Here is a 16,624-nt window from a genome sequence, read left to right as displayed (position 1 = left end):
GCGTAAAAAATGAGAGACTATCAGAATGCAACATGCTGTTGGTTCTGTCCAAGACCACGTGGTTCTGAGTTTGTTAGAGCCAACAGTTCTCGGTCCTGATATCCGGAATTGGAAACACCGTTGCGTGTCCAAGATCAATGCCATCCCGGCTTCAAGGGGGCAATTCACATTATTTAAACGAGGTCAAAGCGACATCTCTGCCCAGAGTCTCGCAGCATTGAGAACACACAAATCATCACAATGATCTCCATAAACCTCGCAACTGTACAGAATGGTCAGGAAACGGCCGAGATGCTGAAGAGCCTAGCAGCCATATACCATCCAGCACCTCCCCCACGACGCCGATCCTCTCATCCATTTCGACCACGATCTACCCGTCCCGCCCGTTCGCCTACTTATTCTCTCTGCCTTGTCCGGTTGAGGCGCACCCGCGGTAGACTCATCAAGGCCGGGCTATTCCACCCGCCGCCACAACTCACCGATGAGCAGTTCGCTCACCCCGCGACCCAAATCGTCGCTAACACACCGAAAGCGACCGTTATCTCATGTGTTGTTAATGGTCAACGAGGATTCTTTTTGGGGTTGCCCCGTTCGCGAAGAGAACAGCGAGGATGAAATGTCAAGGGGGGTTTAGGTAGGAAGTCATACGACAATATGGTGGCCGTTGTTATGTGGACGTCCTGGAATGGGTCTTGTGTATATTCGCACATGCGATACGTTAAGAAGCATGAGTGAAATCAGAGTCTGTTGCTGCATTCCGGCACAGAGCAGGTGGACGAAGCAATTGTAATGGATATCCAATGTATTGTCAACACAGCAACCCAGATTTGATGAGATTGGCCTTGCTGAAATACTACTCCGATCCATCCATTCTCGACTGAACAGCATGATTCTGGGCCGCGACTGGACAAAATTCATGCAGATAAAGTGAAGTTCTGAACGCGACACTGCAAGGCAATGTATCTAAATCCCGCAACTACCAATCAAGTGTAACAATGCGCTGGGACGTGGACTGGATGAGCCGGACTCCCCCTTCAGGGCCCTCAAAACACCGCATGCGTCCTGTCCTAGAAACACCAGAGATCTTGTATTTCAGTAAGTGTACTGCGACTGCCAGGCTTATCAGTCAGGCGCCAACTCAATCGAGATGAGTCCTCCCTCGAAGCTGGTCGAGCTGCTGACCATGGACTCGGGTCTTGAGATCGTGAACCAGATCCTCCGCCTCCTCCACATTGGCATTCGAGCCAACACCTTTACACGAATAGATAGTGTACCTTCAGTATTGGGTGTTTCATTCCAACTCGACGTTTAAACGACTACCAGTTCCATCGGGGATGCAGTGGAAAACAACTCCGAGGTTTCAACGGCACCCGCCATGGAGAAGCGCCACATGAGACAAACTCCCACGTATTCCCATCTAATTTCAGATGCTGTAGCTCCTTTCTGGTCATAGAACCCATATACCGGCCTCATGAGAAGTGGAAACCGGGATCCCTTGACTATAAAGACAGAATCCCCTACATCAGCCGCAGAAGGGACAAGCGCGATGCGTCCAGGATCGAGAAGACAGCAGCGCCAAGTATCCGTCGGGGACCAATCTTGAAAGCTCATTTCGTCGAGAACCCGGTGAATTTCCTCGAGGTTAAAGTCGTGGGGCAAGTCTCTGTCTATTCTGTTCATTTCTTCAAAGGACGCGGTGTAGCCAGTCAGCAACATCACGCTCGCAACGTGCCACCCAGAAATGCGGAGGATGTCGTCTTCTTCGTAGGACTGCTGTGACGTGAGGAAATCTGCCGGTAGACGCTGGTGAATGAGCACCAAGGAATCTGTAATACTGACTATGCTGTTCGGTGTGCAAGACTGCCAGTCGGGAACCCAAGATGCGAACTGATACGGGCGTGGTTGCTCGTAGGGCCTCCTGATCAGGGCGAGGATGTCCAAGGTTTTTGTGCCGTTGATGACAAACTTTACTAGATACTGATAAACTGCGGTAAGGCTCTTGGAGTAGTCGACCTCAAAGGAGAGTAGATCCAGCGCCGGCGTTGTGCTGGATCCCGACGAGTCTCGTTCTGGGCCATGCGATGTCCCTTCTGCTCGTCTTATTGGGCGTGCCAACCCAAGAAGCGAGTAAACTTTGTCTCTGGGATCAGACGCCTCCGAAAATTTGCTTACGACAAGCAGTTCAAGTATTCCACCGGCTATGCTGCTGTAGATGCTGTGTGATGGCACCATTGCGTGCATCATGGGCTCGCCAGCCGACCAGCTCCTCTTCAGCCCCTTCAAGATCCGTATTCGGGGTTGCAGGAGCGCAGGCTTTTTGAAGTCAGCCCCAAGGTGGCTTTCCAGAATTGCCTCGAGTGACCGCAGCCTTCTATATCCTCGCTTGAAGGAGGTCCATCTGATGGTCTTGGTGCCACAGCAGACAATGGAGCCTCTAGTGCCGATAATCTCTTGTCTTATCCAAGATCTCTCAAACCAAGGCCGACAAAGAAGCTCATGGAGACCTGCGTACACGACACGTAGCGTTTCGATACACTCAGGCTCATGAACCCGATGGAGTGTCAGCTCGCGGATTTCCTCGCTGTTCACATAATCTAGGAACACCATTCCTAAATGTGTGCCTTTCGTGGTCGCCCCTAAATGGACGACGACTCTTCGAGACAATCTGTAAATCTCGAACATTTTCTTGACTTGGCGATTCTTCTCTGCGGTGTCGTACTGGTTGATACACAGGCCATCGATCCAGAGTAGACGGGGTCTGTCCTTTAGTCTGAGGCATCGTAGCGCCTCGAACAGACTGGCCGTGACGGGCATGGCCACTTCGGGAGTTTCGTAAGCCTCGCCTGTTTCCGAAAGTCTAGCCTCGCGACAGAGAACTATGCGCGAGAGGATAGGCGATCCCCAGTGGTACGAGACGGCTTCGTAGTGAGTCCATTTGATCAACCGTGCATCTCTCACATCACCAGGCCTTCTTTTGCCTCGGGATGGATCAAATAGTAATTCGGGTAAAAGAGTGCACTGCAGTGGCGTGTCCCCCTCTCCTGGATCGAGCACGACAACCCGAATCCACCCAGGACTCAGTGGCGTGTACAGCTTCGCAGCTGCTTCTGCTCCGGATGCAGCCTCATGCAAGGGTTCCGAACGGGGCCTTGCGAGTGAGTCCTTTGCGAGGAAGGCCTTGACTTCTTTGGCCTTGAGCCAACAATCTGCTTCGCAGTTCGTGTCCCTGTCCCACTCCCCTTGAAGAGATATTTCAGATGAGGAAGAGAAGGCACTGGAAGCGTCCCCGTCGATAACGGGTCGGAAGAAGGCATACAAATCCTTGTATTTGATGGCGCGGGGTCGTTCGTAGCCGTCCATGCCCAGGGTCAAGTTTTGCCCCTCGAGCTTGTCCAGCAGCTCTCTCTCCTGTGGTGAGGATCGGTCCATGGTAGTTCGACGGGCTGGACGTGACGGGTTGTGACAGCCTCTATCTTGGACAAGCCACCTTGGTTGAGTGATGATGAGGGGTTACTGAAGGTTATCCTCCTTGCCCGAGTGAAATGATGGTGCCTAAGCTCAGCCACTCGCGTTAATATGCTCAGCCCCGGCTTGGCGACAGACTGTTAGAGTGTTGCCTCAACGCTTCCCTAACCTTGCAGCCCTACGACACTATGCAAGATAATAGAACAAGCACTTAATCTTACGACCAGATTGTTATATATAAGAGCATTTTCTAATATTCAAGTACAAAAAGCAAGGCGACGGAATATTTAAAATAACAATTACAAACACCCTGGTCCTTTATGAGTTATCCGGGGCACGTGATGCGAACCGCACCAGCGGGGATATCTAGGAGCCGCTTACTCTTGACATTAAAATGCCCTCATGCGTGATATCATCGCCATCCATAGGTAAGGGGCTGAGGGCAACTCTGGTAAGTTTCAGAATTACTTTAAACTATTTGTCGATGATTGCCTAACCGCGCGGCAACAGGCCTATCTTCAACATGACGTGCGACGTCTGTGAAACCATCATCGACATATACTCAGCGGGCTTCGAAGAATGGGATGAAGAGATCCTCGGGGAAGTCTCGACGGTGCTGAACAGCAACTGTCCTCATGCAGAGTCCCTCCGTCGAGCCGCCAACTTTGACAGGCCAATAGCCGACTTCCCGAATGAGCTCTTGGCTATAAAGAAGGAAGGGAAGCAGACGGGTGTCCGGTTGGGGCTGGCTCACTTGACCCCTGAGGATGAAGTAATCTTTGATAATGTCTCTACGACTTACATGGACCTTGTTGCACCGAGAGGTTCGGTCGACCACCCAGGACAGGGCATCTTGCCTGACCCGAAGTGGATTGATCTCGATATCATTCGTGGTTGGTTCTCGGCCTGCAAGAATTCACACCAGTCACAATGCGGTGAGCCACCTTGGCTGAAAGGAGTCGAGCCTGCCGATCCCGAATGGTTCATCGACGTGGTTGACAACTGCATTGTATCTCCTCCAGGAAGGGGATTGGACTACGTTGCCTTGTCATACACCTGGGGCCTGGGTCGGAATCTCAAGAACACAAAGGTTACACTCAACGAGCTGAGACAGCCCGGGGCCCTATGCGAGCCAAAGTTTGCAAGCCAACTACCAGAGACTATTCGAAACACCATAGACATTGTTAAATTACTCGGCGAACGATACCTCTGGGTTGATGCCCTGTGTATCATCCAAGATGACCCCGTAAGTCTTGGTCGGAATCTGAACCAAATGCAGCTTATTTACGCAAATTCGACCTTTTGCGTCATGGCGGCTACTGGATGTGGCGCTGAGTTTGGACTCCGTGGTCTCAAGGGCCTCTCTCCAGAGAGAGACCTCGGAATGCGCATCTACGATCTGGCAGATGGCAACAAGTTGATAGCCAAGCCTCTGTCGCAGGACCCGACTGCCGGGACCAAGTACTCGTATCATCAGCGAGGCTGGACCTTTCAAGAGTGGCTCTTCTCCCGTCGACGCTTGGTATTCAATCACGGCCCTCTCGTGTGGCAATGCCAATGCGCCCGGTGGCAAGAGACATTCAGCATTAATCTAGAAGCTGATGCTCAGTGGAGTCGAATGTTTCGAACTAAGGAGTCTGCTCTGGATCCTTCGCCGAGCATCTGGGATTTCATGTCAATGGCCTCAACGTTCAACACCAAGGCATTGACTATGCAGGAAGATGCACCGAGAGCTTTTGCGGGGATACAGGCTATGCTTCATCGAGTCCACCCCGGCGGCTTGTTGTATGGATTGTCCGAGTTCTTTTTCGACATGTCTCTGGCTTGGGCAAGTCTCTACTCCAATATCCAGAGAAGACAAGGATCAAACGCCGCGAATGTACTTCAGGATGGACTTCCAAGCTGGTCATGGCTAGGCTGGGAGGGTGATGTCAACTTTCCTAAAGATGCCGAATTTGAAGTCATGCAGCCGTGGAATTATCATGAGCAAAAGATTGGCTTTCAGGAGCCCGTCACAGAATGGTTTACTATGGCGACGCCGGACTCGACCAGCAGAAGGAGAGTAAGATCTGAATGGCACAAGTATAAAAACAATTTCAGTGCAAATGTTCCAGCAGAGTTACCCCATGGCTGGAAGAGGGAGGATTACGACCGACAACATCATCCCCACGATTTTTACCCTCCTGGTGGCGAACCAAAGAATGTCTTCTTTCACGAATTGAGCCCCCAACATGGTTTCAAATATCCAGTGCCAGTTCTAAACTGGTCAGATACACCATCATTGAGTGATCAAACGCAGTACTTGTGGTGCGAAACCAGCCGAGCGCACTTGGTGTCATCAAAGACAACTATCCTTCGAGTCGAGGACTATGGACGGCGTATCCACTTTGTGGAAGGCAGCAGGACAATTCTTTCAGTTACAATGCCTTATATTGCGAGTGTCGAGGAAATGATGGACGAAAAAAAGAGACCAAGCACTCTGGAGCTCGTAGCTTTCGCCAGAGGTTGGTCTACTTGGCTTGGACATGACGTCGAGCGAACCGATCAAGGCAGCTCAGGTTTGCAAAAGCCCTACCTAAGAATACAAGGAGACGACTGAAATTTAATTAGGAAAAACGAGAATACCTGGCATGGATCCGCGAGATTGTTACTTTGTTTTGTGGGTTGAAAGGATAAGGGGTGTTTCGTATAGGCGGGCATGTGGCGAGGCTCTGGCGAGCTGGTGGGAGGAGAATGCAGAGAAGCAGCTTGCACAGGTGGTCCTTGGATAGATAGAAAGATATGGAGTTTCAATTTTGCATTTATTTGGTGTTTTGTGTGAGTTGAGATCAGTTCCTTTCCACGAGATGACACTTGCTAGGGTCCCTGAATGCTCATGTAATGTCAGGTTATTTTCCTCCTAGGTACTTTGAGGTAATACTGAGATAGGCTTTGTCACAAGATAACGAATATTATAATCATAACTTTTACCCGTTTTCGACATGGATAGTTGGCTCACCTAATTAATTCAGTTCAGCTAGGACTTCTTCGACTTCAAAGCCTCGATCTCGTGGCGCCTCTGATCAGCCGTCAACCACGCGACTATGGTATCCGCGAACTGCTTCAGCCCATCAATGAAGCAAACATGCCCGGCATCTCTGATGACAAAAAGTGAAATGAGCTTCTCCTTGCCTGTCGCCTTGAATCCTTGGTCAATCTGGGTTCTCATGTCTGCCATAACCTCGGGCAGATTTGCGTCATTCTGGCCCACGATGACAACGGCATCATCAACTGCTTCGCCGACCTTTCCAAGAAGAGGTCGTAGATCAAAAGTCTTGCTGCTGAGCGCATTACAGCACGTCTCGAAGCCGTCCACGGTCGTCTTAGACATGAGGGTCTGTACCCGCTGAGCCTCTTCTGGGTTCTTCTCCAGCCAGTCTTTGCCGAACCAGCGTTCCATGGTGCCCTGGATCGTCGTCTCGAGATTGCCGGCTTCTCTGGCGGCCGCCACTCTTTGGACAAAGAGATCTTCGACACCAGCGTTGACAGGTGACGACGCAATTGTGTCGCAGATGGCGAGCTTGCTGACTGTGTTGGGAAACTTGGTGGTAAAGTAGATGCCAGTCGATGCACCCATGGAGACTCCAATCCATGAGTCGACCTTCTTGATTTCTAGCGACTCCAGCAGATGGTGCACGTCGTCAGCCATTGAGTCAAAGGTGGCATCTAGATTCTTTGGCGCAGATGAACCTCCATGGCCAGGCTGGTCATAACGTAGAGTGCGGAAGCCATTCTCGTTGAGGATCTTGACGACGTGGTCCCAGAGCGAGAATGAGGCGCAGAGGGGGTTGGAGAGGATCACCAGTGGCCCGTCTTTTGGCGCGACGTCTAGCGAATAGGCCAGGGTCCTAGAGTCAGGCAGAGTCAAGGTGCTTGCCATCCTGAGCTGTCTAATAAAGTGATTCTGCCTAGGATAGTACAGCTTCGAAGGAGTTGAACTGACGATACGACGAAACATGGCGAGAGTGGAGGTCCAAGTAAGAGTCGGCTAGTCCAGTTCCTCATTAGAGGTTGGCTAGTGCGATCACATCATCGCCCATCCCCGCACTCATCTTGATGCAATCTACGGATATAGTCGGAAGCATGCTTCCGATGAACCCCTGCCCCCTCATCGTCAAACTTGTGCTTTTCTGGATGGTGACATCGATTCGATGACTCCTTTGACAATCTTGAGCCATGGATGCTGCATCCGAGACTTCGTCTGCTGCCAAGAGGCGGACAAGGCGGATTCCTGACGAGTTCCGGAAGCGGAATGCTCAGAGCTGTGACCGCTGTCGCAAGGTATGGATCCTCCTTGGCGGGAAGGGGTTTGATTGACTGGTTCAGCGACGATGTAGGTGTGTACCGTCTCCATCTGGGACGGGATGCGTGACGTGCCTAGAGCATAATGCGACTTGCTCTTACACGGCACCGCGAAAGACGCGTTTCTATGGGAGCTTGGATGATCTTAGCGATAGGTTAGTCGCTGTAACCGGGCGGTAGTTTATGTATTTGTTGGTTGACATCCAGTCAGATATCGCTGTCTCGAGGCCATCGTCAAAGGCGCCTTTCCAAATGAGACTCTCGACACAGTCAGCGACCTTGCAAATTTGGGTCGGCGGATGGGATACAGCATGCCCAACATAGCTGACCCCAACCGAAAACAAGTTGCTATTGAGAATATCGTGCAATCGCCTGCTCAGCACACTCCAACCGGTCCTGATGCCTCTGCTGTCACTACTCAGTCTACGGAGAGTGACGCTTCTTCAACGGGGATCAAGTCGCAGAGCGAGGAACCTCAGGCTTCACTGGTCAAGGATGTTTCTGGCCACGAGCATTACATCGGTCCTTCAGGCACGCTCAACTTTTGGAACCAGCTTCGCAAGCTTGTCGACGCTAACAATAGCCCTCATGAGTCTCCCGGTCGTGAAGGTTCCACGAGGTTTACCCAGGACAACACCTCTCGCCTTCTTGAAGCCGATGGTCAAGACGACGATACTACAGGCCAGCAAGGGGCTGTCGAAGCAGCTCCCCAGGATGGACTTTCGCCTGGTTCAATCACTTCTGCTATTGCCCGCGACTTTACCCGCCTTCCAACCGCCGACATGAATGAGATACTGAGACAACTCCCATCCAATGACGTCTTGGAACAGCTAATTCAATCATACTTTAAAAACGTCCACGACGACTTTCCTCTCTTTCACCGGGCAACATTCGAGGATGAGTACGAATTGTACATTGTACAAGCTCGACGGCATCCTCAAATTGGACCATCCCGACGGCGTCCGTTGCCAGACTGGGGCTGGATTGGCTGTCTTCACATGATGATTGCTTTTGGCTCTATTGCGGACAGAACTATCCAAGGTGTTGACCACACAGCGCTTCGACGAAAGTCTGTCACGGTTGCTAGAGCTCTGCTGCCACAATTCATCTCCAAGTGCTCACTCACAAATGTGCGAGTGCTATTGTTACTGGCATTGTTTCTGCACAACAACAATGAGAGGAATGCAGCTTGGAATCTAACTGGAACTGCAACCCGCATCTCGTTTGCACTCGGTCTTCATCGATCAGACATGAGCTCCTCTTTTCGGCCTCTAGAGAGGGAGATTCGGAAATGGGTTTTTTGCACCCTTTACTCTTTTGAACAGTTCTTGGCTTCTAGCCTTGGCCGACCAAGTGGGCTGCAAGAATTGGACGTCGAGATTGTTCCTCCAAGGGAAGGGTTTGTCGATGGTGGCATCGGCACAGATGCCAAGCTTGTGTCCTGGTCACTCAAGCTTCAGGGCATCCTGGCAAGAACGCGTCTTCTTCACCTCGGAACTACACGAGTCTCTTCGGCGCCAACGCTTGACGAGATTATGGGCGCCTTGGAAACATGGAAAAGCGAGATTAGCAAGGCCCCTGGCTTTGACGTTCCTTGGGTCAAGAGTTCGGGTTCAGGCCTCACTGACAACACCAACGCTATGGACATGGAGGACCTCAAGGTGTCTTTGGCGTGGAAAACGCGTGCTCAGCTTCGCGCTGTTCTTCTTTTACATGTCCAGTTTCATTACATTGCCATCGTGGCAACACGACCTCTTCTACTTCGAGATGTTGCGTTGACGCGAAAGTCGCCCACTGATTCGCCAGCGCCATCTATGCCTCTACACTCTGCTGTATGCGTCAAGCACGCTTGTCAGTTGAGTTACTTGATCATTCTGCTGGACCATTTTGATGTTATCAATGGTCTTTCGGGGCTCGACATATTCTACGCCTACTGCTCGGCCATGGTCTTAATCCTTCGACTACTCCGGCTTCGTCCCGGCGAGAGCACGGAGGATGTCGGCGATGAAGAGGCCTCGTTGCAGACCAGAATCGGACATCTCGTTTCAACACTTCGCGGTGTGATAAGTCGCACCGAAAAATCAGGGTCCATGAAGCGACTCGCTCAAGTCGTCGATACTTTTTCCGAGTGTGCCAACAATCCCAACGAAGCACCCAGCTCGCCCCCTCTAGGATCAAACATCAACGGCGTAGCTCATCATGCTTCCGGGATAATGAATACCTCCCAGTCCGAGTTTGGTCAAGCGATGACACTTGGCTCCATGGAGGGCTTGATAGACTTTTTGCCTTTTCCTGGGTTTGGGACGATTGAAGGTTCCATGACACAGTTTATGCCAGGAGGGGACGTGACGATGCCTGAATGGTCTGATATGGAGTTGTTCATGGGAGGTTTTGGGGAGCAGGGCAGAACAGCATTTTAGGAATGATGATACGAAGTCGGTGATCATCTGCCCCCGTTCAGATTCTAGAAACTTTGAACCTCGGGATTCGTGGTCCGGTGTATGAACTGAGAATAATGATGTTGTCGTAAACGATTAACTGGCCAGCCATCCAGCCGTACCAATCAACTGACGTATTTACCCCTGTAGGCCGCCCAAGTCCGAGGTCCACAGGTCGGCCGGGACGATCATGGTGCTCGGGGCCGACCACCTTCAATCTCTGATCCTTGTCCATGGTGGCCTGATCTCTTGGTAATGCTTGGCTGTCCACTCTCGGGTCGGGTGCCTGAATTCTCCTTGGAACTCCATAGTCCCCATCGCACAACTCTTTTTCTCTACGGTTGTGAAGCGGAGACGTCTGTTGGAAAGTCGGTGACTGCGTGATGCGTACATGGTCAAGGGCGAGTACGGTGAACTCCGGGGTCATTGGACTCATCTCATGTCAATCCAGTTGGGCTGATTGATCTAAGACATCAGATTTCTATTCTGCAGGTGCCAAGAGTCACTATGGAATAGATGATGGGAAAAGGCATCGTGGATGCAGAATTGAGGATTACCCTACGGAAAGGCTACTACTGCCTGGGCAGATTGGTGTAGGGACCGGGTTTCTAGGGTAGACCGGGGCCGACTTGGCACAGATGACACTACACCTCGATCGACCTTGCTCACCAAGTCTTGTTTCCTCTTTCCTTTCAGCCTGTTTTCCCTTTCCCTGTCATGATCAGCCAAGAACTTGGCATCGTGGCCACAGCCGCAAACTCCATGGAGAAATGATTTGCTTGGTTGCCTTGGACGCAACTCGGATATAACACCGACAATGCCTGTTTGTGGTCATGGGTCAAAGCAGCATTTGTCAGACAGGGGTGCAGTGCACATCTCGCCAGCTCCTTCATTCCCCGGACCAATTGCTCTATGGTTACGTATAAGCTTCTCCCCTTGACTGAATGAACCATTGCGTCTCATTGCTGCGCTTATTGATTCTATCGGACCTTCTCCTGTGGAGATCCGGGGAACACAAGACCAGTCTTGTCATCAAGCGGCTCTGGAGCGCCGCGTCTCCAGTATTTGACGAGCATCGTGATTGGCATAAATGGCACGAGGGGGCTGACAGGGGGCGATAACACCACCGACGTCAGGGCCCGGCAATGCGGTGCCGAGGCCTGCAATGGTTCTGGAAGTGAATGGCGCCGTCCCCGGCGAAACTCTCGGCCGTTAAGATGCAACGTCACGGCATCAGGGCCATCTCGTGCAGCGTCGATCTCACGGTGGCAGACAAACGGTCCATGTCTGAGCGTCACGGGGTAGAGGGCGCTTACGGGGATGATTGCGGGTTGAGGTGATTGAGGTACGATGCTGTTAACTGGAGGAAATGTCTTGGAGCAGCGTGTGTGTTTAAGACATTGGCGGATTTCTCGGAATTTATAGTGAGAGCAATTCAAAGGCCAGACATGTCTCGGTAGTTGTCGAGACTTTATAGCGTACAATGACGAAAAAATACTGCATTTTGAGGCTGATCTGATGTTAGTGAACAACTTGGATTCTCGGTTTCAGAGTTGCCGTATTGAGCATCCTCTCCATAGCCCCACCCTTCCCCCAGAACGTAATGCCGTACAACCTCCGTTCATTGCAACCGTAACGTGACGCGCACAGCGCCGACAACCCGAGGCTCTGGATACTGGGACTCAAAAGACGATGACATATATTGAGCTCTTTCCTTGGCTTGTATCCCTCTCTTCTCTGTACAACTCACTCTTCAGTCACATGCACACAACACTTAAGCAACTCTTACACGAGTAAAACTCAACATGCCCATTGGCAATATTTACGCCATCGCCGGTGTCGCGGTGGTTGGTGGAGCCCTCTTTGGCTTCGATATCTCGTCCGTGTCTGCACAGCTCGGCGAGAACTCTTACAAGTGCTACTTCAACCAGGGACCCAAGGGTCCGCCCTTTACCGATGATGATGATTGCAGTGGCCCCAAGTCTCTGCACCAAGGTGGTATCACGGCTAGTATGGCTGCTGGCTCTTGGCTTGGTGCTTTGATCTCGGGTCCGCTCAGTGATCGTCTGGGTAGGAAGTATTCTATCATGGTCGGCTGTCTTATCTGGTAAGTGAGGGTATTCCTCAATGACGGGCTAGCACTGACACTCTTGCCAGGATTGTTGGATCAACCATCTCTTGTGCTGCTCAGAACATTGGCATGCTGGTCGTCGGTCGTGTCATCAACGGTCTCTCCGTCGGTATCGAATCTGCTCAGGTCCCCGTCTACATCGCCGAGATTTCTCCTCCCTCCAAGCGTGGTCGGTTCATCGGTATGCAACAATGGGCCATCACCTGGGGCATCCTGATCATGTACTACATCTCCTACGGCTGCTCCTTTATCGGCGAGCAAAACTCACGCAACTACAACACTGCCTCTTGGCGTATCCCCTGGGGTCTGCAGATGGTCCCTGCCATCTTCCTCTTCTTCATGATGATGCTTCTCCCCGAGTCTCCTCGTTGGCTCGCCCGAAAGGATCGATGGGAAGACTGCCGTGCTGTGCTCACTCTTGTCCACGGCCATGGCGACCCCAACCACCCCTTTGTGGCTCTCGAGTTGCAGGACATTAAGGATATGTGTGCTTTTGAGGCCTCTATCTCTGATGTTACCTACCTTGATCTCTTCAAGCCCCGTATGATCAACCGAACCATGATTGGACTGTTTACCCAGATTTGGTCCCAGCTCACCGGCATGAACGTCATGAGTAAGTTTGACTACCATCCTGTTGAAAGACAATTTGACGCTAACAAATCCTAGTGTACTACATCTCCTACGTGTTCTCCATGGCAGGCTACAGGTCAGTACTATGACCGTCTTTTACTGTCAATTATTAACATTGTTTAGTGGTAACGCCAACTTGCTGGCCTCATCCATCCAGTACATCATCAACGTCCTCATGACCGTTCCAGCCCTGATCTGGATGGATCACTGGGGACGACGACCCACACTCCTAGCCGGCAGCGCTCTTATGGGTGTTTGGATGTTTGCCAACGCCGGCATCTTGGGAGCCAATGGTACTGTCTGGCCCGGCGGCAAGGACGGAGTGCCCGAGGTCTCGATGACTGTGTCTGGCTCCGCTGCAAAGGGTCTTATCGCCTGCACATACCTATTTGTCGCCTCTTTTGCTCCCACTTGGGGCCCCGCCTCTTGGACTTATCCTCCTGAGCTGTTCCCTCTCCGACTCCGTGGCAAGGGTGTTGCCCTGGCTACTTCGGCTAACTGGGCTTTCAACACTGCTCTCGGTCTGTTCACTCCCGTCGCCTTTGAGAACATTCGGTAAAGCTTCTTTCTCACCACCCTGGAACTGTCACAGGTACTAATACTTCCCAGATACAAGACCTACCTCATCTTTGGTGTCTTCAACGTCGCCATGTTCATCCACGTCTTCTTCATGTTCCCCGAGACTGCCGGCAAGACCCTTGAGGAGACCGAACACATGTTCGAAGATCCCGATGGCATTGCTTACCTCGGAACTCCCGCCTGGAAGACTCGCGTTGCGACCAGCCTCACGACCAAGGTCGAACAGGGTGACGTCGAGGCCAAGCTTGGCCACGAGCATGAAGAAAACGAAACTGCTACCGAGAAATAAATAATGATTATGGTCGCCCCTGATGTTATGAAAATGACAAGATGTTTTAATGAGCTAGGAGTTGATGGGAGTTTTGAAGCGTGTACGAGACGAAGTTGATCATGTAGTTTGACCTCTCTAATCTCAATTTCTCTATTGGAACAACCACCTCTTTCTACTCATGCCGTGACTCTTCACTGTTGCACGTACAAAATGCAACGAAACGCTCGCATCAGACTTTTTGGTAACAGTATTTCCGGCTTGAATCCCGTGTTCAGCAACGACAGACTGAAAGAACTTGCTTTAATCTCTAGAGTTGGGGTTTCCTCTCACGTCACGAGTAGCTGACCCAAGAAACTTCCCTAGTCGCCCATAGCCATAATAGATCAAATGGTGGGGGGATGAGCGTTGAATGACGACATTTAGTCCCCTGGTGTAGCTGCGCAACATATAAAAGTCGGAACAAAACAGGTACAGGTGCTCTATAAGTCTATAATGAAGCACTAACTGATCGCTTAGACCCTACCCAACTCAGCAGAAGCTCGTTCAAGTTGAGATCTTTTGGAACCAGGTGTTCGCAATGTTCTCCAAAGTTCTTAGGCTTAAACGAGAGCTTGATGTCTTCACCCTCTTCCTCCAGCTCATGCATGCGATAGAGAATACCGCTTGATACATGGAATCTAAGCCCAGCATAGAACGACTTTGTTGTTTCCTGTTGATTCTGCTCCAAGAGTAGAGCCACGTGGATCACTATCTCGCGACATTTGAAGTCCTTTCGCTTCAAAGTGAACTTATCGTCAGCATCGCTCTCGATTACCATATCCAACTCTTTCTCTCCTCCCGTCTCTGGATCTCCCTTATTCAAGGGATATTCGGCTCGCTTCGCTATTCTGGGTCCGGGTACCGTAGAATCAGTTGCGTGGCTGAATTTGGTTCTGACTTGGTAAAGATTGAGGCCCATCCTTGCTGGAAATACCGTGCCGATTTGCATCATCACCAGATTCATATGCTGCGGAGGATCTGTGTTGAGTTTTACTGGAACGTAGGCTTTACACACGGCTGTGAATTTGATCCCTATATGAGAAACTTCTCTCACGGGGTCAGCGGTCTTTTGATCTCGGAGTATAGCAACGATCTCCGCCTATAGGTAGAATTGTCAGACATATGCATTCAGCGAGATACATATAAATTAAATAATGTGATTAAATATTATACCCTAAGTAGGAAGATATACACGGCTCTCACTTACTATCTGCAGAGGCCCAGGCCCAGACCCAACACTTGTGGTCCTATCACCAGCAGGTGCCACATTCTCGGGACGAGTAGGGTAGCAACGACGCCTATTCTGGAAGTGACGGCAGCTGTATGTCAGGTCAGCAGATTTTGCTTGCATTTATGAGGCTGAAAAGCTGAGTATTAGACATCGCATTTCAGGCTAGAATTTCCTGCGAGAAAAATTGCCCCAAAAGTAATGAACCCGGTCCACCCAGACCTCATCTCGGCCTGAGGACCGCAGTCATGGCCGCGTCACAAGTGGGAAACTATACAACCATATGTTTGGTAGCGATCAAGCTCATCCTTATTGTCCTAGAAGGGTTCCTGCGCCGTCACTTGAGTATAGAGGTGCACCAAAGAACCTCGGACCTCCAGAATTTCCCCATTGGTCCGTACAGCCGGGGTTGCAAGCAGCTTGAGCGAGTCCAACTCAAGCTTGAGGCACTTTGCAAGTTACACAGGCGATTTGCAAATCAAGTTCTTGACAGTGAACTTGATGTTGAAACTTTGAAAAGCGATCCGGGCGATGATAAACAACGGGTATGATCTGATCATTCTGCAGCCAGTGAACACATGAACTCGCGTGTTTCTAGACAAACGGCCGCCAAATATCTAAACGAAGGCGCTCTAGAACATCTCTAAGTATGAGGGAGCTCGCCGAGCGTATTTCAGAGTCACTTGAGGAACGGCGTGGCAATGCAGCATCTGGCGATCTCGATGAAATGGCTAGCAGGTTATCGAAAGTCGTGAGCTACATCGACCGCGATCTCACGGGTTCGAGTGATACTATTCTTCTAGATCACGAGAAGATTCGGGATCTAAGGAACGACATTGGGTTTCTTCAGAAATGCCTCGGCTCGCCTGAGGAGATCTTTGTGACCGATCAGCGCCTTTTGACCCGCATCAAAAATAGGCAATGGCGTTTTGCCTGGATTTTTCGCATGTCCGGTCTCATGATGGGTGCGGTCTCCATCGTCCTCGGAGGTTTCACTTTTGTAGGAGCTAAAGACGTGCGCCTGGATGAGGAGCACCAATGTTGGGTTGCTGATGCAGACATTATCGGCGATGGCGTCCGAGCCGGCACCTGGCCACAAGCCGCCATTCTCTTCCTGTCTACCTTATTCGGATCTTTTCACCATAGCCACACGGCAATAAAGGAACTCGGAAGCGGCCTTCTTGGAATGCACGTGTCCTTAGCCTTGTGCTTCCTTGGTCCCCTGGTTCAAGGGGAGCTCTCTCCGGTTGATGCCATTCTTGGGTCCATGATCCTAGACGTCCAGAACAGTGCTCTCTCCATGCAGCTGATGGAAAAGGAGACACTAGCCGCTCGATGGCAAGTGGGAGCAGTAATGGTAGCGCAATTCCTCGGACTTGTCACCATCAGAATCATCATGCACAGCTTCACTCAAGAGACTCTGGCCGTGGATTGCTGCAAATGCTTTTCCGCCTTCTGGTGGTCATGGTTCAGCAATTGCCCCACAGGACATCCGAACCAAG

At 51.1% G+C, this 16,624-nt stretch overlaps 5 protein-coding genes across 5 annotated transcripts; 3 read left to right on the top strand and 2 right to left on the bottom strand.

Moving 5' to 3' along the window:
• Positions 1–1,308: 1,308 nt before the first annotated feature.
• On the bottom strand, positions 1,309–3,429 carry NCS57_00007700 (HET domain-containing protein; the record flags this gene model as incomplete). The annotated part of the gene is made up of 1 exon (XM_053050169.1): positions 1,309–3,429. The coding sequence occupies one exon, from the start codon at positions 3,427–3,429 to the stop codon at positions 1,309–1,311; it is 2,121 nt and encodes a 706-aa protein (XP_052918684.1).
• Positions 3,430–3,988: 559 nt separating this feature from the next.
• Positions 3,989–6,141, top strand: NCS57_00007600 (HET domain-containing protein; the record flags this gene model as incomplete). Its single annotated transcript, XM_053050168.1, has 3 exons — positions 3,989–5,527; positions 5,958–6,023; positions 6,076–6,141. 3 exons carry the CDS (start codon positions 3,989–3,991, stop codon positions 6,139–6,141), a joined length of 1,671 nt encoding a protein of 556 aa, XP_052918683.1.
• A 340-nt stretch (positions 6,142–6,481) lies between these two features.
• NCS57_00007500 (AB hydrolase-1 domain-containing protein) lies at positions 6,482–7,384 on the bottom strand (the record flags this gene model as incomplete). The annotated part of the gene is made up of 1 exon (XM_053050167.1): positions 6,482–7,384. The coding sequence occupies one exon, from the start codon at positions 7,382–7,384 to the stop codon at positions 6,482–6,484; it is 903 nt and encodes a 300-aa protein (XP_052918682.1).
• A 296-nt stretch (positions 7,385–7,680) lies between these two features.
• NCS57_00007400 (Zn(2)-C6 fungal-type domain-containing protein) lies at positions 7,681–10,226 on the top strand (the record flags this gene model as incomplete). Its single annotated transcript, XM_053050166.1, has 3 exons — positions 7,681–7,785; positions 7,831–7,961; positions 8,018–10,226. The coding sequence occupies 3 exons, from the start codon at positions 7,681–7,683 to the stop codon at positions 10,224–10,226; spliced, it is 2,445 nt and encodes an 814-aa protein (XP_052918681.1).
• A 1,823-nt stretch (positions 10,227–12,049) lies between these two features.
• Positions 12,050–13,873, top strand: NCS57_00007300 (MFS domain-containing protein; the record flags this gene model as incomplete). The annotated part of the gene is made up of 5 exons (XM_053050165.1): positions 12,050–12,351; positions 12,402–12,988; positions 13,042–13,081; positions 13,129–13,560; positions 13,615–13,873. The coding sequence occupies 5 exons, from the start codon at positions 12,050–12,052 to the stop codon at positions 13,871–13,873; spliced, it is 1,620 nt and encodes a 539-aa protein (XP_052918680.1).
• Between the last annotated feature and the right edge of the window lie 2,751 nt (positions 13,874–16,624).

The sequence above is a fragment of the Fusarium keratoplasticum genome, chromosome 1 (assembly GCF_025433545.1).
Source record: "Fusarium keratoplasticum isolate Fu6.1 chromosome 1, whole genome shotgun sequence".
NCBI classification, from domain to species: Eukaryota; Fungi; Ascomycota; class Sordariomycetes; order Hypocreales; family Nectriaceae; genus Fusarium; species Fusarium keratoplasticum.
The sequence above is the reverse complement of the archived record's forward strand: the minus strand, read 5'-3'. Positions and strand labels throughout refer to the sequence as shown.